Source organism: Anomalospiza imberbis, chromosome 3 (assembly GCF_031753505.1).
Source record: "Anomalospiza imberbis isolate Cuckoo-Finch-1a 21T00152 chromosome 3, ASM3175350v1, whole genome shotgun sequence".
In the NCBI taxonomy this organism is placed as follows: domain Eukaryota; kingdom Metazoa; phylum Chordata; class Aves; order Passeriformes; family Viduidae; genus Anomalospiza; species Anomalospiza imberbis.
In genome coordinates this window covers 112,656,594-112,680,517 of record NC_089683.1, presented here as the reverse complement: position 1 = coordinate 112,680,517, position 23,924 = coordinate 112,656,594, and the positions used below count along the sequence as shown (strand labels likewise).

General features: G+C 41.2%; 1 protein-coding gene across 14 annotated transcripts in view; it reads left to right on the top strand.

Moving 5' to 3' along the window:
- FSHR (follicle stimulating hormone receptor) overlaps positions 1-23,924 on the top strand; it is a 79,971-nt gene that overhangs the window by 39,437 nt on the left and 16,610 nt on the right. For 6 of the 14 annotated variants that reach the window (XM_068186561.1, XM_068186553.1, XM_068186557.1 and 3 more), the window contains exons 3-5: positions 13,529-13,603; positions 13,994-14,068; positions 21,774-21,845. In XM_068186561.1, the coding sequence (XP_068042662.1) occupies positions 13,529-13,603; positions 13,994-14,068; positions 21,774-21,845 (222 nt within the window). The remainder of the gene's footprint in view (positions 1-13,528; positions 13,604-13,993; positions 14,069-21,773; positions 21,846-23,924) is intronic. The other 8 variants (XM_068186558.1, XM_068186562.1, XM_068186559.1 and 5 more) reach the window with 2 other exon arrangements.

Sequence of the window (23,924 nt, the reverse complement as noted above, 5' to 3'; positions counted from 1 at the left end):
ACAAAGGCCAGGAACAGTCTCTCCATTTTGTCTTGTGCTTGGAAGTTTCTTCACTAAAAGCAGGAATAATGCAGAATTTCATGTGGGGACAGAATTAGACCAGTTTTTGTTATTTGGAAGCATTGTTTACTTCTGTCTTGCTTTTCTGCTCAAGAGCACAAAGATTTACATCTTTATCTGGAAGTGTTTATCCTTCCTAGTGTAATTATGAAGTGAAGGTGCTCATTAGACGTGTCTAATCCCTTTGTCAATCTTATCTTTTATTTGGAATGAGGTTTTTATAGTGATCTGTTTTTCATCTTTATTCTCCACATTTTTAAGGCTTCTTGTGCTGGAATTTAAGATTTATGCTTTTCCCATCTGTGCTGTGAGAAGGGGTGAGCACGACGCAGTGAAAAGAACGTGCTTATTTATTATTTCTGTTTCCAATTAGATGAGGCTCTTCAGGAGAGCTGGCAGCAGCAGAGCTCCCTGGAGGAAGGGCTGTTGGCTATTTCCTTTATGGGATAAAGGGGCTTTGCAGCTTTGAGGGGTTGCAAGGGGTAGGAGAGTTAGAGGCCAGAGGTGAATATGTGTCACTCAAGGTCTGCCCTGGGGAGCAGGGAGCAGCCCAGGGGTGATGGACAGGATTTACAGGAGGTCTGAGCAGAGCTTGCCATTGAGGAATTAGTCCCATCAGTGTTTAGAGATGGACTGCACATAAGAGGGGGACAAACTTTCCAGCAGGGCCTGTTGCAACAGGACAAGGAGTAGTGGTTTTAAACTAAAAGAAGGTCGATTTAGATTACATATAAAGAAGAAGGTTTTTGCTGTTTGGGTGCTGAACCACTGGAATATGTTGCCCAGAGAGGTGGTGGATGAGCCAACCCTGGCAATATTTAAGGTCAGGTTGTTCTGGTCTCTGAGCCACCTGGTCTCATAGATGTCCCTCCGGGAAGGTGGACTGGATGACCTTGAAAAGTCCCTTCCAACCTGTACTATTCTATGATTCTATGAAGTCCAAACCTCCAAAGGCATTGGATGTCAGGGTAGGGAGGATATAAAATCTTCCTAGTTCTCTTCCAAAATCCTGTAAGGTTTTTCTGCTTTGAAGTTAATTATCCTAGTTGATATTCTAATAAAAGCTGCCGTTTTGGAGCTTAAAACCCTCTCATCCTTCTTTGAGACATCCTGTGCAGAGGAAGGTCAAGACACATTGCCTCAAAACTCATGAAGGGCCCTCACTGTCCAGACTGTTCTGTCATTACATTTTCACCATGTGCCACATCCTGGCTCCTCTATTCCCTGATCCTGACCCTCTGTGGACAGACCCAGTGCCAAGAGCTGAGGCTGGAGGCACATTTGCAGCAGAGGAGTAACCTCCAGGGAGGAACAGAGGACAGAGCCAAGAGGCGATGATTTTCTACAGAGGAAAGTAAAAGGATTTCAGTTCATCTGCGACAGCCATGTGCCCAGGCATAATTGACAGCACAAACTGTTTATTTAAAAATAAGCTTGGTTTTGCCTGTGTTTCTTGGTAGCAGACCTAAACACACTAACAAGTGAAGTGGTTTTTCACAAGCCTTCATCTGTCAATATCAAGGATCCTGTTTTGTATTCCCAGGACCCAGAGCAGCTCTGAACAGCACATTATATTTCCACCCTACTGTGCTGCCAGGCACTGTGCTTTCAGGGTAACAGATAACATGTTAACGACTGAAACAGGCTATAAAAATGAGGGGGGAATTGTGTCAGCAGTGGGCAATCACTCAGGTCTCCAGACAGAGGGCCTCCTAATGGGATCTCAGCTAAGCACTGTACAGGCTTAACTCCCAGGCAGCACCTTCCTGTGAACTGGACAGTCTCCAGATTTCAGGCACCTTTCCCACACAGGGAGATTGATTTCATATTGATAAAATTCTAGGACATAATTGCTCTTGATTTTGGTGATGTGCAGTCAGCGTCAGTCCCAGCAATGTGACAGTAAGGTATCTTTTCATCTGCACACATCGGGATGCTTCTATTCCCCATATTTTGTGAATCTGTTGGCAGGCTGAAAGCTCTCTGCACTCAAGTGGCAAATCTCTCATTTGCCACAACTCCTTTGGTTCACAGGAGAGTGGGTAATGGCAGAGCAATAATTGTTCTTTGGGGAAGACCACCCTTCTTTGAAGAAGACCATCCAGGAGCCTTCTCTTCCTCTTCTTGCTGTTTTTCACTCTCAGGAGCCTTTTTTAAAAATCTGTGGAGCTTACTCCAGCACTGACCTTGTCTAATCGTATTGATTGTTAGGAACTGAAGACTAATTAGGAAGCAAGTTGCTATGGCAATTCTTGAGTCATACATATATAGAGAAAATACTGCTAAAACCACTAGTGCATGGTGGCTATTAGCATAGTTAAACAAATTAAAAAATATAATTCATTCAGATGTATGCTGGAATTCAAATGAAGACCTAATATGCAACAAGGAAGTTTTTCCCTTGCTACCACATTTTCCTCTTCGTGGCAGGTTTTTTGGTTTTTTTTTTCCTTTTATTAGTATGTTGAATGAGTTATACATAATTTTAGGACTAAATGACAAAGTAGGCTTTGGGTTGTTCTCCACCCCCACCCGGCAGCCCACACAAAATATGTCACAACCAGTTTCGTGTGACAGGGGAACAGCTCAGGCAGAGGGTAATAGGACTTGGAACCCCCCAGATTTCTGGGTCATTTGTTCATATCCAATCTGCACGTGTGTGATGAATGTTTTATTTTCACTTGGGTAGGCTGATGGCTGGCATGCCATGAGAGGGTGATCTCAGCCTGTGCCCTCAGGAGATGGTGATTCATTGTGAGCTAAGGCTGCCGCAGCTGGCTGGCAGCAGCAGCAGCCTCTCTTGGCCAGGCTTTGAAATGGGGTCTCAGTGGGTGTCCACACTGCTTTGTGGGGTGCTCTGGGAAGGTTTGATTGCTTTGGCCGTGCTGTGCCTCATCTGTGGATAAATGGAAGATTTTTGCCATCCACATCAATAAAGTCTTTTTACCTCACTTTTTAACTAAATGTGACCTAAAGGAAAGTCAAGTGCATGCTCCCTGTTTAATGGGGGCCTTGCTTCTTCTCCTTTGGCACCTTCCTAAGCAGTCATGTCACCGAGACATCTGGGCTCCCCTAACAGCTCCGTCTGTGCATCTCTAAGGAGGAGGATATGAGAGCATGGATCCTGGTGCCACCCTTCTGGACTCTTTGAATGATGAGGCAGAATGGATCTAGGAGAGTCACAGGTCCAGATGGGAGGGAGTCGTGTCCTGAGTTCAGCTCATACCCTGAACTCCAGGGCAGGTTCTCTTCCCCTCTCAGTCTTCAGTGGGTGAATGTCCTTAACTTGACTTTAGCAGCACACAGAGAAAAAAGTAAGCAGAAGTGGAATCATTTTTGCAGCATTAATCTCTTTTAACAGGTCTTACAGATAAATATTCTCTGTGTGGCTTCCTGGGACTTGCATGCTCACAGAGGTTCATTCGTTTAACTGAAAATAAGTTATAAAATTGATTAGAAGCGTGTGCCAGCTGAAAAAAGATGAAAGCAACAACACACACACATGAGAAAACACACCCCCCAAAAAAAAATCAAAATATACAAGTATGTTTGAATTCATTAGGATCAACTAAAACAAAAACATCTGACGTGGGGCTTAGTGTGCTCCTGAAGTTAAACGGGCGCCACTGTCCTGACCCTGCCATTTTGAAGTACCAGTTGCATGGTTTCAGTAACTCAGCCCCCAGGGCACAGACAAAAATTAAAACCCCACATTCTTAAGCTGCTGCATAATCTGTCCTCACCAAAGGCTTTCACGTGGAGCACAGGGGATTCACTTGGGGAATCTCTTAGCCAGAGCCAAACTCTTTGTGGGGCGCTCTGGGAAGGTTTGATTGCTTTGGCCGTGCTGTGCCTCATCTGTAGATAAATGTAAGATTTTTGCCATGCACACCAATAAAGTCTTTTTACCATCTTGGAACTGGTGGAAAGAGTATAATGCAACCCTATTACCCTTGTGTAGAAGGACATGGTGTGTGCTGGTGCTGCTGGTTGCTTTCATTTTGCTGGAGCATTCTGCATGTAAGAAAAATGCTCTTCTCTCCAGGCATCTGGTCCGAATTTGAGTAATTTCAAGATAAAGTATCTTTCAGAGGGAATTCTGATCATGTTCCATAATATTATATTTGTTTCTTCATTCTGCTCTTAAAAAAATTCAAAAATGCATGGGTTTTTCCCCATCTGGTGGAAAAATAAACAGTATATCATTTTTATTTTACTTTTAATTCAGTACTTAACTTTCCTTTAAATCTGAGCTAATTTGCTGTCACAGGATTGCCTTTAAGTTTGTGTACTTCTGTGTTCTGTGTACTGAGCTGTGTGCTTTCTAGAGAAAACACTTATTCAAAATTGCAGGAAAATATGCACTCCTCTAAAATGTAGAATGCTAATGTAAATACATATCCACTATTAAAATCAATGGATTTTCATTCCTTCTGCTGCAGGGTCTGAAATCATCTTCAGTCTCAACTAAAGCAATATTTATTAGAAATTACATTTATCAGAAATGATGGATTTAATCTTCTTTATTTATTTTTAAAGTGTGTTTCATCCGCATGACTTTTCCAAATGGTGATTTTTGTGGTTTGGGATCTCTTCAGGAATTGTTTTTTCCCCTTATCAGTAGTATTTTCTCAAAGGGTTTTACTGGAAATACTGAAAAAAAAGGTTTTGCCAGGCTTGAGTGCTGTGAAAACACTGCAAGCTCAATTTTATTTACAACAGTACAGGAAGTCAGACAGAAAAAATATCAGAAGTGTATTCAATACTGTTGAGCAAAGGAATAGACCCAGCAACTTCTAAGGAAAATATAATTTTTTTTTATTCAAACCACATTTCTTTTTCAGCCTCCTTCTTTAGTGCTGTTGGCTAGGGAGGAAGATCCCTCTTTTCCCTTGATGAAGAAGGAAGAGCTAATTCCAGTAAGGCCTTTTGCATCATCTCTAGGTCAAACTTCCTCCTGTGCCCCAGCTGTACATGAGCCGGGATAGAGAGGAGGAGAATGGTTCCCAGGTAGATCAAAGTACTCTGGCACAGGAGGAGCAGGCTGTTCCCAAGTGGCTGAGAGTTGCCTCTGGGTTCTCAGGTTTTGCCTCATTCCTATGGAATGGTTCTTCCTGAGGGCTGCCCATCAAAGGGCTGGGTCCAGCCTGAGGATTTCCTTGTGAAAGCCCCACAAGAGCAGAAAGCCTTTGTTGGTTTAGTGCTTCTCCAGGGTGGGGTGCAGAGCAGTGCTGGCAGCAGCCTCCTTGGAAATGGGGTGAGGGGTCCAGAAAGGCAGCTGCTGCCTGCTTTCAGTGAGGAAGAACCATCCTGTGGCCACGGATTTGTTATTTTTATTGCTTTTATTGGAATATTGTGTGTATACACACACAAACACAGAAACATATTATTATAGTGAATTTTGGCCCAAGCTTTATGACATCTTTCCTTCCCCCTGTTAAGACTTTCTTATCTGTGTGCAGTGTTTCCTGATAAGGGTTGTAACTCAGGTGGAAGCATATGATTTTCCAAGGTTTCATAGTGGACAGCTGCTCAGTTATTTGTAAAATAAGATTCTAGGCATTTTGACTCAGGCTCCTCTTTGCTGCCACTTGGCAAAAGGGTTAGGGATTGTGTACAATTCCCATGTTTGCATGTCATCTCTGCATCCTCCAATACAGAACCTGCACATTCAGGGTTAACAGTAATTTTTTCTGTTCTTGATGATATCATAATTAGATAAATCAGTCTCGTTGCACACTTGTTTTGTAAAGCTTTTGATTTAGTAGCTTCTTGGTGGTGCATGTTTTTTCTCTGGCTGTCTGCTGCAAAGCAGATTTTTGGATTTAGATTTGGAAGCATAAAAGAGTATCCTTTTCCCTGGTTAGGCTATATGTAGTCATGCAAACATTTATGCAGTACCATCTTAGCTGAGCCCGGTGCCAAAGCTCCAGGATTAGAGTTTGTAGGGTCAAGGCTTCAGTTAGACACAAAACATAAGAATAGTAAGTTGCTTTTATGGAAGAGAAGAATGAATGCAAATAGAAAAGAGGAGTCAAGGAAATCTCTGCACTGGAAAAGAATATTTCACAGAGAGAACTCTTAACACCGAATAAGAGAAACCTAAATCCTTTCAGGAGAACATTTGAAAGATGTAGTGCATGGCGCTGGCAGTTGTTGGATGATGTCTGTATTCATAATTGGGCTTAACATTAGGCAATGCTAATATTTTTCTTATAATGGGTCAAGTCATGGAGATTTATTTTCTCTGAAGTGAATGTATGTACTATATGATTTGCTCTGCTGAATAATACTCAGTGTTCTGGGAGGATCTTTAATTCAAAAAATTGAGAGGTAAGAACAAATATTTTTTAGAATTTCCTATCTTAGCTAAAATGTTTAATTGTGCCTATCTGAGGCACTTGCTATTCTGGATATTCCTGTTTCTGTAACATATTTGAATTAGTAATGAACTGTCCTCCAGAGGCCTCTCATGAATGTGAGCTTCCTTTAAGCATTTCTAAACTGTCTGCTGAAGTATCTGGGAGCATCAGCTTCAGGATGATCTCTTTGGAAAGGCTATCACTAGACTTTGGGTTCTGGAAGCCGCATGTTCTCCCAGGCCAAGACAGTCTGCCTACTGATTTTTCCCAGAAATTATTTGCTGCAGTTCCTCGTTCAGCTGCTCTCCTGAATGATTGCCTCCAATGTAATTTCTTCATCTCCCCAGGTCATCTTAATAAACTATTCATCATTAGCTGGCTACTAAAGCCAAGGGAAGAGTAATAAAAGATAAGTGGCAGTAAATGCTGCTTGCCCATTTCCATGGAAGGAGTTACAACTTAGGAATATCAGCATCTCTGAAAGAGAAGATCCCTTCCTCAGCTGAACACCCATCTTTGCCAGCATGGTCTCAACATCCTTTGGAGCCCATCATGCCTGAAGGGAAGAAGTGCCATTGACTGAGTGGGTGTTTCTATCTTACACACATTTTTTCTGTCTTCTCTGTAAGCTTTCATAGCCAAATATAAAATTTAGTAATTCCTGAAGCAGGGAGCAGCGGATATGTCTGCCCAGGGGCTGGAGGGCACTGAGTTCTGAGCCCCATCTCTCTGGACTGCCTGTGTGGAGCCAGATTTCTGTGGAAAGTTGCCATTTTCTCCGAAGACCCTTTTTCTTGTTTGATCCTACAAAGTTTCGTGCATTTCCAGCATTGCTGGCAATAAACTGAAAGGACTATAATGCACTCCCTTAGTCCTGGAGTATGAGGAGATGCTTGTCCCCCGCAAACTGTACTGATTATAAAATCAATTCTTACAGTGATGTAGCTTCGTCTGTTGGATCTGGTTGTTATCAGTCCCAATTCTGCAGACTAATCGTGTGCTTTTTCAGATTAGAGAGACCAATTTAAAACCTTTACATGGACAATTAATTTGATGCAACCAAACTCTCCACAGACTTTCATCTGGATTGCTGGCATGGTGCTAAAGCACAGATAGAAATAAAATCTCCTTTGCTTCTGTCTTCTGTGGAGAAATTTACCTTTTTTTTTTTCCCATGCCTGCAGGGATTTTTTTGAGGACATGGTTTCATGCCCTCTGGAGAAGACAGGAAGGCAAGCACTGGCACCTCCTGATAATCACCCTCAAAGACTGATGCACTATCTGACTCCAAGTGTGGAGCTGCTATTAGTGTTCAGTCGGTTAAATGGGTTTTCCACTTATTTAGTAAGGCCAGTCCAACGTGTGTGTGTATCTTCAACAAAGTAAAGAGATGATGAGAAGAGTCAGTCCTTGATTTCATTTCCAAAACATCAATATCTGCTAAGAGATATTACCCTGTAACTCCCTGGTGTTCAATAAATCATGACAGGGAGACAAGTTTTTCATGTTCACAAGGAAAAGTGACAGGAGAAAGTGTCAACTATCTATTTTTTAAAGGTCAAAAGTCTCTAATATTTTTAAGAAAAATGGCTTTTCTTTTGTAACCTGTTTAAATCAATGTAGTAGCGTTTTGCTGTCACTTCAGAAGGAAGTTTTCAAAAGTAGATTTTAGACCGGCTTGTTTCTGATGCGGCTGAAGAAATAGGAGCCACTCCATCCAAGACAGAGATACAGAGGAGACAGAGGTAGCCAGGTGTTTAATTTTTCAGTTCAGACACGTCTCAGGCTGGTCCTGTGGGGGCTCACCCAGTGAATGCTGGGCAGGATTGCCTGGGCAGCACCACATTTACTTGTGAAGCTTGACATAAATTGTGGCTTCAGTCAAGCACTGAGTAAAACTGACCTGGAAAATTGCTCTAAAGAGTATTTCTATTTATAGAAAGGGGGGGAAATAAGCATTGCTGGCCTTTATCCCGTCTCCTTTCCCTTAAATGAACACAGTGCTGTTGATTTGTAACAGTACAGAGAGCACAGTGAGGCCACCTGCTCTGGGAATCTACCTCCAGTATCACTGCTGATTGCAGGTACCTACAGAGTGAAAGAAAAGCATTCATGGGAATCCACAGGATGGCTGTGCCACAAAAAAAAAAAAAACTGCATCAAAGGTGAAGGATAATAGCCAATAAATACCCAGTTATAATGTATCACAGGAAATACCAGGTGAACAGATCAAGTGTATAGCCTGTGTACATGCCTGCTCTGGAAGGGAATTTGAGGAAGGCTGTAGGAGTTACAGGGATGGAGTCACCACAGAGTAGGTCCTGTGTGCCTGGAGAGGGGTGAAATCCCTTCTTCACAACACGTGCCCCAGCCGTGTGCAAGGTGTACAAGGTGTACAAGGTGTACAAGGTGCCTTGTACAAGGTGTACAAGGACCAGAGACAGACAAGGCAGTCCCCTCTGCTAGTCCACCACGGGGAGAAGAAATGCAGGAATCCATAAATCCCGCCTCTACTGTGGCCATCAGACAGCCAAACTCACCAGGTGGGCAGCAGTTTCTCTCTGTCATTCCTGCTGCTGGGACTACAAGGTCTTCATGCTAGAAATCACACATCCCTGGGCATCGTGTGAGGGGCTAATGCTGGTCCAAGCTGCTCTTCTGCCTCGTGTATGCTCTGCTCTTCTTTTGACACAACTTCCCACTTACTGATCTCTGTTAACCTTCTGTATCTGTATGTAGGGACACAAACATAAGCACACATTTTCTTAAAACAGTCATATTTCCAAGCAGGAGAAGAAATTACCTTATACCCTATCACTGCGTGCTCCACTCTGATCCTGAAAGGAATTCCTATCATAAAAGACATAAACTTCCAATCTATTATTATTTTGTTGGTTTGAAACTTTAGACCACTTGTCCCCAAGACCATTGGTTTGTGAATTTAATATAGTCTTTTTTTTTTCTGTAAGACTTTGGTTAGCCTAAGAGACTTTTCTTTCAGTGGACTACAGAGAAACTCTAAGTCCCTTGCTAACAGAATTGTTTAAAAAGCCATTTTGATGTATCTTGATTTTTACAGGCTGCACCCTGGGTGCAGCTGGTTTGAAGAGGAACCCTTCCTCTGGATCACACTGGGCTCTGCCACAGATGTCATGAAGTGGTACCCCCGGCCTTGCCTAAGGGCAGCTTTGCAGGCAGATTAAATTATTGTCCATCTCTCTCTCTTCTGACACACGTGGAAATTATCCACTGCACTCGGTTGCTGGGGAACGGGCAATAATGATTCCAGTTTGCTGCTTTAGTGGCAAATTAGAGGAGATCCCTTAATCATGTGATGTCACATCTTAGAGTCTTACATTCTCTCTGTAGAAAAATAAAAGCAGTTGTCCTTTGTGCCTTTGGAAAATGCGTTTACTGAATGCTTTTTTCATCTTTTAGGTTGTATTTGAGTAAAAAATTTATGCTTTCAAGGATCACTGGTGATTTCAGTACAACTCTGCATGCAGTGAAAACTAAGCTCAGGCAGATGCCTAAGCACTTTTAAACCACTGGGTGGTTTGGATATTTGGGGGTTTTGTAATAAATTGCCCCTGACTGTTTTGCACACCATCTATTCCAAGGCTTGTCTGTTTCAGAAGTGATGCTGGGATTGCTGGCTGGGTTTCCTGCCATGGCTACCAGTAGCACTAATAGTGTCATTCATTCCAAACAAACAACGTAATAACAGCCCTATCTTCTCTCTTGATGACATATAATCAGGTCTGCATTATGAGCAATCATCTGTTTGTGTGTATTTATACAGCAAGACAAAACACTTGCACAAACACTAGCCAGCAATCCATTTTTTCTCTTTGTAGCTGCTGCCTCAGGTGTTATTTGCTCTCCTCTGCAGAAGATCTGAGTCTGCTGAGTTGGTTGTTTGATGTGAGCAGCAGTGGTTTGCACTTTTAATGTCATGGAAGCCTGTATCCAAGACAGTGTTGTTTGGGATTTCCAGGAGCAGGTGTGCACTTTTTGCTAGATATGAATAAATAGTTCACACAAATTATGCAACCAAAACCCAGATTAGTGCTGCCTATTGTTCACAGTGTGTGCCTGATCTCCTAAACAGAATGTTTTTATTTTATTTATCCTTCTTACCTGAACGATAGCCCTGTCAGGTTTATGTGCAGCCCAAAACTGGGATTCATCTGCAAAGAGCAACGAAGAGCAAGGTCATCACACCAGGATTTCCTGGAGAGAATATAGCAGAGGATGCAGTTCATTGCAAGGGACAGAGGGTCTTTTCCCTCACCACTGCAATCCCCTGAACACAGAGGATGCAGCCCAGCACCAGAAGGGTTGCTGCCCTCTGCCACTGACAGTTTTCCCTTCTATTCCTTTTACTGGTCTGGAGATGCTCATAACTTCAACAACTGAAAAAGATGTTTGCTCCGACTGGAAGACAAAAAAATGTCATTATAAATGGACATATTTATATATTTCCATATTTTCATTGCCTGTTTAAAAAAACCAAGACTGTTGCCTATGTACCTGCGAATATTAGAATGAAAGCCGGTGCATTTCCCACATCTCTGAAAGGCCCCTCACACAGCTGTTATTTAATTCTGTTTAAAAAGCAGTCTCGAAAAAACTTACTATTTTAAAAACCTAATCTTGCAAACACAGTTTAGAGATTCCTATCTTCCTACCTCTCTTCATCCCTTTCCTTCACCGTGCATTCTCCAAGCCTTCCAGAGTGTCACGGCCCGCTTGTGCCCCACCTTAATCAGATCTGTATCTTCCATTGCTTGAGCTGAAACAAAGCCAATACCCTACCACACTCTTCGGAAGCCAAAACACTCTTCTGATGCAGAAACATTCATTTTTAAGCAATCCATTAAAAAAGCTGTGTCATCCAAGTTGTTCCAAAGTTAGATAGCAGATTGGATCATAAAAAATTATTACCCTCAGCAGCACTATCTGCTGGGTGAGGTCACAACTGTATTACAGTTTCTTAATAACACTTTTTTCCCTGTATAAGGCCAACACATCTGCAACATTTTTTTTCCCTGAACTTCTTAGTGGCATGAAGTGTCCTCTGGCTAAATGTATTTGTTGGTATTAAACATGCTGCTTTTTCTGAAGGTTTTCTTTTTTCTAGACAAGTGATTTTTAGATTGTGAGGAATGGAAAATATACACCTGACCACCCAAAAAGAGCACGAGGAAAACCAAACCAAACCTTAAAAGTGTAAGGCACCTCCCACATTGTTAAATCTTTGAGACTGTAGTTAGGCAAGTGAATTTTATACTGTCATATAAATACCTCATAGGGAGTGTTTGCTTCTATTCTATTCTATTCTATTCTATTCTATTCTATTCTATTCTATTCTTCTATTCTATTCTTCTGGGTATTTCTACTTATATCTTGTAATTATTTTTAAACAAAACAGGGAGATGATAAAAAAATCTTTGGAGCATCCCTTGCAATGGCTGTGTATCTCACGTGGCATGGGGGAATCCCTGTCTCCATTGAAACATTTTGTTGCTGCTGAAAATTAAGTAATAAAGAGGAACACACTCATATGTGAGCTAGTGGTTCAGCCCTGCTAAACAAACCCAGTCCTCAATGCATCCTGCCAAGCACCTATTGTCAGTCCTCATGTACTTTTATTTTCTTATTCTCCTGCCAGTTTAGAGCTCCTGGAGCAGAGCAGAGTTGGATTTCTTCCATCAAAAAAATCCTGAGGAGACAGAAGGGAAACCTTCTTGTTGAACTGAAAAATATTAAACCACTAAGGCATTTTTTTAAAATTGAAAAGGTCAGGTGAAAAACACGTCTTCTTTTGCAAGAGTTTTGTTTGTCTTAAATGGGCAGGTAATCTGTCAGGTATGGTTGAGCTGTTACTTAGAAGAGAGTGGAATACATTTATATTCCTCTGATTCATCTTTGTGATTATTTTTTGGCTGTGCACCTGAGATTACAATCTCTTGTTTTACCTCAGGCCTATTTGAATATATTTGCAACCATCATAATTTCAAAAGAACAAGATATCCAGGAACAAGTGTCATCCAGTTTCCAATCTATTTATCCAAGGTTTCATTCCAAACACGTGTGCAGTTACCTTATGATTAAAATGCAATAGACCATGACACTATCACTGGATTACAACTGTATTACAAATTTTACTTCCTACAGCTGACCTCAGCCTGAGAAAAAAACATTTTGGCATCATTTCCAAAAAAAATGGCAGTGAGGAATCTTTTAGCATGGCTGTCTTTACCTCAACCTTCCCGGTCAGTGCCAGGATAAGTGATGTGACTGGGACAGGGGACACTGCAGAAATGCCCACTTGATTCACATGGGGAAATTCCTGAGCTCTAAATTACACCAGAACCTGAGCCCTTGTCTTTGCCATCCCACAGATTAAGGAAGCAAAGAAATATGTGCTCTTGGGTAGCAGGAGATGCATTCTGATGTGGTGATAGCAGTAAAACTGGCCATTTGTATTCTGCAGTTCTCTGGCTGTAAGTGGGCATTAACCCTGTACAGACCATGTCAAATTGGGTTTGCTCCAAGATGTGGAAGACTTCTCCACTTCTGTGGTCTCCAGCAGCTGCTAACAATCTGCTGGTGGCTTAATTTTAATCTCTGTTCTTCCCATTGGGTCAAGACAGCAGTGTCCTGTTGCTGAAGCTGTGTCATATTTCTTGGGAACTTTTTTGTTTTCAGTCACCTTCACCCCCTGAGTGGGTGAAACCCCCTGAGTGGGTGAAACTCTTCACTGAGTTAAAAGGTTTCATTAAATTTCTATCAGTAATTAGTAATGTCAGAAGTCCAGTAGCCCATGATGGATAGACCCTGACTTCTAATGCACAGGGAATGGTGGCAGCAGGACATGCAGGGCTGATGCTGCACATACAAACTCCAGCCTCAGATCTCTGTTCTTGACTGTTGTTGTTGCTTGCCACAGCAGTAGTCGTCAGTGTTTCTGTTTTCTTATCTGATATCCTCCTTGTTTTCAAAACTCATCAGTAATCTGAGAAGTTCTTGTGAATTTTTCACTTCTCCATTTCCTGCTTCACCATGACTTGAAATATCTTGACTTCTAAATTGTTTTTCAGAGAGATCTCACAGAATGATGCCTTGGAGGTCATAGAAGCAAATGTGTTTTCCAACCTTCCCAAACTACATGAAATGTAAGTAATGAGCAATCTAAATGCAAAGGAGACAATTATAAAGATTCATTATAGACAAGTATCAAAGGTTTTGCAGTTTGGTTCAGGTAAGCACTGAAGAATTTGTAACATTATAGGAGCATTTGAAATCTCCCTTTGTCTTTTCCATCTTCTTATCTAGCTGTCCCTTTGTTTACCTGCTCAGGCGAAAATTTATCCTCAGATCACTGCCAGGATCAAAAGGTGATGGGGTCTGCCTGTCCATGGTAGGCTGCCCCCTGAAATCATCCAGATCTTCTGCTGTCAAAAAGAAAATCTCAGCATATTGTTCCACTGCATCATGGGACAAACACAATTTTAAGATCAATATATTGATATATTTTTCTCTGATGTTTCATTTCCTCTTTGCAGAAGAATTGAGAAAGCCAACAACCTCGTGTACATCGATAAAGATGCCTTCCAACACCTTCCGAGCCTCAGATATTTGTAAGATCTTTTGCTCTTCACAAGTCCTAGAGTCACTTTGAATTACACACCTGTGTATTTGTCCAGCTGGTGCTGAGCACTTTGGGTGATAAGACAGGATGATTCCCTCTCCTCACTACCAGCTGCACAGTATCAACACACATTTTCATGTCTGCACAGTCCTCAGAAAAGCTGAAGATAAAGCTTCCACAGAGGAGTCCCACACACAAGTTCCTCGAGCCTTTCTGAGCAACAGGTTGAAAATGAGTGATGAGAAGAGGAGCTGGAGCTTTTTTACATTTATATAAACAAATTTAGGTTGATTACCCCCTTCAAATTTAGGTTGAAGCTCCCCCCCTTCCCAGGAGCTTAGGGACAAAAATAAAATTTCTCATCTGTCTTGGCTCTGGTGCTGCCTTCTGTTATATGTCACATACATGATGTTAAGCATTCAAATTATTTTTTCTTTGGCAAAGGTGGTGTTATAGCCATGATCTTCATAAATGCCTGATGTGAGATGATTAGATCCCCAAAATACAAACATAAAGCTGTATACAGATACAAAATAATTGTATACAAGAAGCTTTATTTCCTCAGCCAGCCTCATCAAGAATGTGATTTGCACTGCTGTGGTTGCCACATCTGCCTCTGTGGAGTTGCCATCAAAATTCAGTGGTAACTGGATGCATCCTTACAGTAAGCTGGTTACTCAAATATATTTTCACAGCTTTTAGCACATGGTTTTAACGTGACTGATAATCTCTCCTCTGCATTAAATCCCCAATGAAGTCCAATGAACTCCATTTAACACTAGCTGGTTTTAATGGTGCCAGTTTACACAGCTCAAATGGTGCCCTGTGGTGAGCAGGATACCAGTTTATTCACCCAGCAGGGTACCAGCTTAACTTTTGTATGTCCATCCACCTGAGCACATAAACCCCATCTGATTTTCCTGACTGACACAAGAAACCTTACCCATACAAGAAGCCTTGTTTTCCTTACTCATGCGAGAAGCCTGGTCATGGTTTCTACATTTCGGTACCTAAAAGGAAACATTTAATTGTCTGGTCAGAGATTTCATAAAGGCAGTATGAAATCAGGTCAGTGGTCTGATAAACGTAGCTCCCAGTAAGCCTAGGAGTGTTTGAAGTCTCTGAAAATCGCTCGTATCTGACAGGTTCCGGGCTCAAAAATGCCAGGGGGCATTGCTTTGAATTTTTACTTTAAGATTTGAGATTTAAGATTTGGACTTTAGGAGATAAGGTGTATTTAGCACTACAGAAGCCATTACAGTTTACACCCTCATTGAACTGGAATATGTGTCTAGATTTGGAATAGGATTTTCGCTCTTCCCAGTATTTTGACTGATTCCCACTTTATCAAATTCATCAGGCAGCTTGGTAAACTTTAACTTTTGTGTTTGCATAACTGGAACACAGGTTTTCTCTTGACAGTAGGGAAATAAAGCTCCAAGTTTGCATTGTCATGAGGAGATATCATGTGCCTTTTTCCTCCCGTTCCAAGCCTGAGTCATCCAGCAGTGACTGCTGTCTTCGAGTAGCTCTGGCCACCTAAGAACAAAACCACAGCATTTGTTTATCCCATGTAAAATCCCCAGAACAAGCTGCCATGGGGAGTACAGTTGTCAGATGCACAGATGGGTAGAAAGAATGAGAGCACATTTATCTCACATGAAATTGAAGAAGAAATGTGAACATACTAATTTCAGTGAGCATTTAAATATGGGACACGGAAATCATAGGTGAAGGTAAATTCACACTTTAAATATCTGAAAGAGTGTAAGTTTTTCTCTTGGCACTACTGGATGTTGCCTCTTCTGAACAGTTCTCATGCCACGCTCTCATGCATGTTGACTCAAACATTTAGAGGTTCCACCTATGTAAAAATTCAGCTGCAGCAGCAATCCTATGACTTATACAAGCAACAGGTTGAAAATACAGAGGCTTGATTGTCTACCTGACCATTCCCCTGTCCCCTTCAGCTAGTTTTACTTGCTAGTTGATATCAGAGGAACCTGCATTTTGACGTTTTTTAAGGTTTTTTTCTCTTGTGAGCATGGAGGGCTAGAAGACACTCTCCAGCTGCTGTATCCTATTTCTTCCCAGATCCACTTCATATATCCCATTAATTAAGTGCTTTATTGAAATTCCTGATGCTCTTCACTGTTTCCTGTTTCCTTCCATTTTCCAGGAGAGGCTTTTCTAGAAACTTAATGATTTGGTAACTAGAAGATTTCCTCTAGTTTATTCACAGCCCCTTAATTCATGTTCATTCCTGTGCCAAAGCTTTTCTCTGGTTTATGTTCATAAAATCCATTTTTGGTGTTTACTCCACTGGTGGATTGATGCTGCACCCCCTCTGTGCCTTCATTTTAAGGAGGTAAAACCCCCCAGTCTTGCATGAAACCCCAATGAAGTCCCTTTAAAACTAATTGGTTTTAATGGTGGCAGCTTAATAGAGAGCACAAAAGGTGCAGGTTTCGTGGCTGGGAGCTTCTGAACAGATGAATGTGGGGTTTGTTTTAATAACAAGGGTTGAGGAAGACGTGCTGGGGGTATAAATCTGTGCAATATTGTTGGCTTCAGTGGAGCTACATCATTTCCCAACACAGGGCCTGGGAGCAGGACACGAAGTTCTTGTTGGGGACTTTCTGCATCCAGTGAGTCGTGATGCTGAGTAACACCCTGCTCAGATCACCTCTCAAAGTGCAGCCACACCTTCGTGTTCTCCCCTACATTTCTGGAGGAAAGATTCCATTTTCTCCATCCCCTGGCCTCACTGACTGGTGCTTGCCCTTGTGCAAACTGAACAGGCAGAAAGCTTTGCTGTTTAAAAGGGTAGGATAGTTCATTTAATGAGAAAGCAGAAACCTTGATGGAAGGCTGTAAAAAACCATCTGATAAAGGTAACCCAGTCCTCATATTCACCTTCCTGCGACATGGAAGGAAGAGGCAATACTGAAAATACAAGGTAAGATGCCGAAGAGGTTAATTGATTGATGGTTTTTCAGTTCAGTTAGGGGGGATTTTGTGGTGGTTGTTCAGGGTTTTTTATACAATACACAAGCAAAAGGTTGTAAACATGTGGGACTATAGTTTAAAATAATGCATAAAAGGGTAAAGCATCTATGTGGAACAGCTATTGCAGAAATGATAAAAATTTTAAGGCCATGAAAGGCAACTTGTAAAATCTGGAAACTTGTAAAACATGGAAACCTGTAAACCTGTACATCACTGCCTAATTTTTGCATTAATTGTAAGTTAGGAAGGAATAGCACATGGTTTTGTCAATATCTTGTCACGTAACAGATTAGGTGATTCTGTCTGACTCTGTAAGGAGGTACAGAGAGACCAAGTTGCAACCAGCACCTCAAAGCACAAGGACTTGGGTACCTGCCCATCCTTGGATCATTGTGGTTCTTCTGAAGATGGCAGCTATGGGGACAGTCTGGCAGGGTACAAGACACATGCTCTGATTCCTTACACATTTCTGTGGCTGTAGCAAAACTCTTAAAACACAGTGCAGAAAATCTTTCAGAAAAAAAATATATTTACTGGTGGTTTTCATTCAGAAAACACTGAGAAAAAAAAATTAATCAGTCCCAATGTCCAAAATTGAGCCCAGGTACTACAGCCCATTAGTTTAATGACCTTTGCAACACATTGTTTGCAAGGCTTCCTCTGTGTTTCTACAAAAATAGTTTTATAGCCACTGGGTCATGTTTATGGGCAGGCAAGAAGCTCTAGCTCTAGCCTTGTCAGCCTCCTCATTGGCTTCATGGGCTCATTATGGCCACCAGCTGTTGAATATTAATATGCTTTTATCTCTGTCAGCTTGGAGACAAATACATTTCCTCCTCAGCCCCTCTGTCACTCCCTTTGTCTCCTGCATCATCATTACCAGAATGGCAAAAAAACACAAAGGAGAGGAAAATGCTGAAAAAAAACACAGTGCTGAAAAGCCTAAACCTTCTAGAAACAGGCAACCTTAACTTTCTCACCAGTGAAGAGAAGCAGTGAAGAGAATTGCTAATTGGTTTGCTCGGATATATGACAGAGAGACAGACTGCTTCAAAATCGTAACTTACTGACCTTTTCATGGATACAAGATTATTTATCTGGCTCTCATTAGGGAGACCTGTGGCACAGTCTCTTTAATAATGTACTGATGGCTTTGCAAACTCATTTTCTTTCCAAAATTAGTTCTCATATGTCCTTTGGTTAATTTTTGAGGGATGTCCATGTCCTGTATTAAGCAATCTCAGCTTACAATACAAAGATTTGAATGTAACACTCCTTTCAGGTTAATTTTGAGGGCATACAGCTGAATTGTTGGAGAGGAGGGAAAATGTAGGTCCCAAAACTATGGGTTTTGCCTGCAGAAGGAGCAGAGCCCAGCTCCAAAGTCTTTCAGCAACTTGTACCTGTCTGGTGCTTCCTAAACACAAATCTGCATTTGCTGCAGGTGCAGCAAACCTCACCGAATTCCGGACCCTTTTCTTGGAGCTGACTCTTCAATAAAAAGAAGTGAAGGTCCAATCCATCCTTTGGCGTGGCAGCCTCACAGTCAAAGACCTTTTCCCCAGGAGCGGGGGCTGCAGATTTAAGAAGCCTGGGATACCTGAATCAGAGGAATGTCCCGCTGGAATCAGGCTCACAAGCACCATCAAGTGACCAGTGTGATTAAGGGACACAAAGATAATGCTTCCTGAGGGAAGTTGTGTTTATCTCTGCCTACCTTGAGTCTGCAATTTAACAAATACCCGCAGTAAATTGATGAGGTAAACCGCGTTCCCAGATTTGTCAGAATAGCTCCTACAATTTGGCACAAAGAAACCAGACATGTTGCTATATCTGGAGATAAGCAGCCAGAATCTTCCAGGAATTAGTTTCAGAAATATTTTTTTTTTCTCTGCTGATTGTGGTGCTCTGTTTTCTTAAGTGCTGAGTCCAGCAAGCCTTTTCAGAAAGACAATTAATACCTTGGAAAGCAGCCATCAACCATCTGAAAAAAAAGGGTTCTCACCAAGCTGTTTATGCATGGCAAGGAGGGACTCAGTTATAACACAGATTAAAGAGGACACTTGTTTAAAGTGAGGTTACTAAAGATGTATACATTGTATGGTAAATATATTGACAAAGCTGTCCTGCAGGAAAGATATTCAGTAAATTGGATTATCTACATTCTAAAAAGATTATCCACTTAAAGGCCTCTGGAGATTTGCTGGTGGAATAAAAAGAGAGGGAAGATCTAGGCTGCAGCCTAGCTAAATATTTTTTCAGTTCTTTTTCTCTGTTTAATTAAAAGAACATCCTCTCCTGCTCCTAATCACCATTCTGTGCCTGTGTGCAATCAGTGCCTTGTACCACCTGTAGATTTACTTCAATATGGAATGATTTGCCAAAGATGCTTTCCTCTTCATCTCATGCTGCTCAGTTGGCACTAGTGAAAATTGAGCCCTGAACACTTTGGAATTACTGGAAAGATCAGAACTAACCCAAGGCATTGGAGATGTTTTTTCTCACATGTATGGTGAAAGCCCTGATAACCAATGTGGAATTTTGATATGCTGGGATTAAGTTGCCCTTGGGAGCAGTGTTTGAATAGCAGATGTCACCTTTCATTGCTGCACCATGAGGACTGAGATTTTCTCGGGAAAAAGACTGTAGAAAGAAAAGCTTCTTATGTCTTCTCTGCCCTGCAGTAGCCACTCACTACTTGGCAGCAGTCTCCTCCTTCATTTTCCTATTAAGGGAAATGTATGCCATAATTTGTGTTTAAAGGGGGCATGTAAAAGAGGATTGCACAAATTTTTAGCATATGACTCATTTAAAATTAAAGGCAGCTTTCCACTAAAACCCTGAATATCTCCAGTAATTTAGAGTGTATTTTAAAATATTGTAAGGGGGAGTTACAGGTTCTTCTCCTATTGCTTCTCTTTTTTTTTTTTTGGCGAAGTCCTTTTACGAAGTGTAAGTGCAGAAATTTTTTAAGTAGCCTTCTATAATCCACCTGCCTCATTAATCATGCTTTCTATTTAACTATATGTAATAGTCTTTCAAAGGCATTTTTGTGGAGCTTTCTTGGTCACACGTGACAGCTGCTATTTTTAAGTTTAATGCAATGTCAGACCACTCTGAATCCCGAGACGAAACAGTCTGGACATTTCAGCAACTTTCCCAAATTGGATTCTTGAATATTCACTAATACTACTTTAATTTTTCCCTGCATATGAACTATTGCTTTCTGTTACAAGATGAGACAGATCAAAGTCAGCTTTTCGGCATCTGAGGATACTCAGATACCATCTCAGGGATCTCAGAGCAGTATTTATGCAAGTGAATGGATTTTTTATGGACTTATGTGTCATCTTGAGTTCCCAAATGTAAGATTTGGTTGTCACATGGAGGTGTTCAGTTTCAATTCAAATTATGAAACCTGAAAGACTGCAACTCTCCTGAAATAACCTAGGTTCATAAAAAAACATCATATGAACAATGTTGCCTTTTTCCAGTCTCAACCAGTCATTTGATCACAATTCAGCTATTCAGGAATAATTCTGTTTAAAAAATAAATAAATAAAAGAAAAAAAAAAATCACATCTAATAATGAAAGAATATTGTTCTAAGTGCCAGGATTTAAAAAAAAAAAAAAAAAAAAAAAAAAAACACTTTGCATATCCTGTGTTCCTTAAGAAACCAATATTCTCAGTGAAAGGTTACCTTCTTTACCATCTCATATATTAAAACCACAAAGATATAATCAAACTTTCAAGAATCCAAAATTTCTCTTTGTGTGGTGGGGTAAACATGAGACTTTTTGGTGTCTGAAAAAAGATCCCAAATGTTCAGAGGCCAATCCAGTTCAGCTCCTCCCTCCAGCACTCAGCCCTCCTTCCAGCCATCAGCGGCCACCAGTCATCTCCTACTGCATGGCAACATCATATTTTCCCTGTCCTGTTATCCTCTGGACAAAAAAATTTGACTAAATTAGATCTGGTCCATCTCTGTGGACACCTGTGACCTCACTGGCTGTGAGCACAGGGTTTTCCTTCAGGGTCAGTTCTGAACATCACCCCAGCAGTTCTGGGGTGGTGTTTCACAGACAGGAACCACAGTGCAGAGGCCAGTGATGGACAGTGCAGAGGGAGGGTGGAGGTATCTAAGGACAAAGGCTTGGGTCCATTTCCAGCTGCACAAACTGCTGAAATGTTCCCGTGCTTTTGGCTCCTCAGTATCAAAGGTGCTGGGGACTAAAATGTCCTAATTCTCTCCTAATTTCATCACTTAATTTCCCCTGGAATAATGTGTCCTCTGTTATAGTAGAAGGTTAAAATTGTGGTGGGTTAATACTTTTGTCTTAAAACAGCTACCATGAAAATAATTATCCCTTGTCAGTGCAGCTGATTTCTTAGAATATTGTTAGGAAATTACTATGGACAATTTACTGAGATCATCAGGAGGGACTGTCTTATCATCTAAGGTAGGTTTTCTCCATTTACCTCTGTTGGAAGAATTCAGCTTGTACTTTGGACAAGAACCTTTTTAAATTACAATATCAAGTTTCCTACTGGGAAACCCCACTTTTGTGGCTAAACTCTGCCTTTTGTGACAACCATTCTAAGCCCAATGTCCTTTCTTCTTCGTTAATTGCTGCCTTCTTTCCAAGAGCAGACTGAATAATCTTCATCTTCTCTTCCCCTCAGGTTAATATCAAACACTGGCCTTCGGTTTTTACCTGCTGTCCACAAGGTTCACTCTTTCCAGAAGGTTTTGCTGTAAGTTTGAACATTTGCTTTTCATGTTTTGAAAGCTGTCTTTGAGTGTTCTTCTGCCCCAGCAAAGCCTTTCAAGGCACGATTCCCCAAGTGTTCATTCACCCGCTCCACAGCAGCGTGTTGATTGTGATTTTGCAGGCATTGTTGGTCAGAAGGTCTCAGTTCTCTCCAGGTCTCCCTTCTACAAAGCATTGGAACTTGCACTTTACAGACCACCCTTCCTTTAACTGCAGTGTGAGCACGTTTCTGGGTGGCCCAGGGGACAGACAACAGCCTTTAACTCCTCTTTCAGAAGTTGAAATCCAAACCAGGATGGTGGCAGTGGAACTTTGTTGTTACCTGGTGAAAATAAGTCACTGATCTCAGAGCTGAGCTCCATCAGAAGTGGCCACATCGCAAAGAAAAGAAAAATAACAACAACAACAACAACAAACCACACCAAAACCCAGACTCAGGGAATTATCTACCATACCCTTTTCTGTTTTCCCCTGTCAGTAACACTGTCCAGAAAATGAAATTTTTTTACTGTGGAAAACTCCAGTGCCAATGAGGAAAAAAAAGATTTGTGCAAAATTTTGTATGAAAACAGACTTCTAATTTCCTAAAGCACTTCTTTCTCTGCAGAAAAAATGCATATCAGAAAAACTTGGTTTCTTTTTCACTGAAAAGTATTTTGACATACATTTCTCAATCAGTTCTTAGTATAACTGAAAACATTCTTCTGGAGATTTATTGTTAATTCACATACAAATTTCTGCATCTTCAGATCTTTGATTAGAAGATTTCAACCTGCAGAAACATTAATTCTGCAATTATTAACGGCTATCTTACTAATACCCATTAATATCAATAAAAATGCATATAAAACATAGAGAGGCTTGACTGAATATAGTATGTAGACATATAAGAAATCCATTTCAGGAATACATTTGATGTATGTAATTCTGAGAACTTCAGTTCATTGCTCCTCAAAACCATCAAGAAAATGCAACAGCTATGGCATTACAGGGATTTTCACCTGTACACCCATGTGTTTATCATCAGGAATTACTGCATCCTGTACCAGCAAGAGTTTTTAATCTTTTAGGTGCAACTCCTCACTTCCCTGTAAGAATAAATAGACCTTGATATTGATTGAGTCCCAAACTAGACCTCGGTTCAAACCTTGGACCCTCTGAGGTCAATAAGAGAATTCTCAGCTCAAGCTGTGCCAATATTTAAGTCCCAAAGACAGGTCTTGAAATTTATAAAGGGCAGAGCTTTAGTAGAGGGATACAGTTGACTTGCATGGGTGCTGTGTTCCCTCCCTGTTCCTGCCCCTGCTGCCCTCAGTTTGCTGAATGAAGCCTCTGTGTATGTGTCACTCTGTGCAGAGTTGTGGCTGAATGGAGCTATCAGCATGAGACAATTTTGGAACCGTACTTAATTTCAAGCTTTGCAGATAATTAATTTTGTTCCCTGCTTTCCAACAGAAACAGCATGGGAACAGCAGTATCCCAAGTCTGAATTATGAGTAACACTATTTAACTTCTCTGAGGCCTATATTGAGCCAACAAGAGAACGTTCCTTTTTTTTTTTTTTTTTCTTTTTGTGTATCAGTCACAACTGAGAAAAGAAAGAAATTCTTATTTGTCCATTCAGCAAATGAGTCCTGCATTTAAGTTCTTAAGCACATGCAAAGCTTATAAGCAACCCCGTTGACATCAGCTGGGGAATGATTCATGGGCTGGTAGGTACCCTGCTGAATCAGGCCAAAAAGGCTAATGGCTTTCCTCCTTCTGGTTGGGAGGCTGGGAGAAGGGATGGCCTCGCAGCCCCTCCGATTGCATTTTCTGGGGAGTATGTTTGCTGGAGGAGCTATTTCATCCACCTCAGGGTTATAGAGCTGAGCTTATATGCATTTTAATGTCTTCAGCCTATTTGGGAGGAAAGTATGGGGGTGTCGGAAATGCTTTGCTCCAGCCTTTTTTATCAGGAAGGTTTGTGCTCTGCGGGAAAAAAAGTGTCTTGGAAACTTTGGATATTACCCTCTGTCTGTAGTACTTCCTCAGACTGAATATAAAGGAAAAATACTGTGCT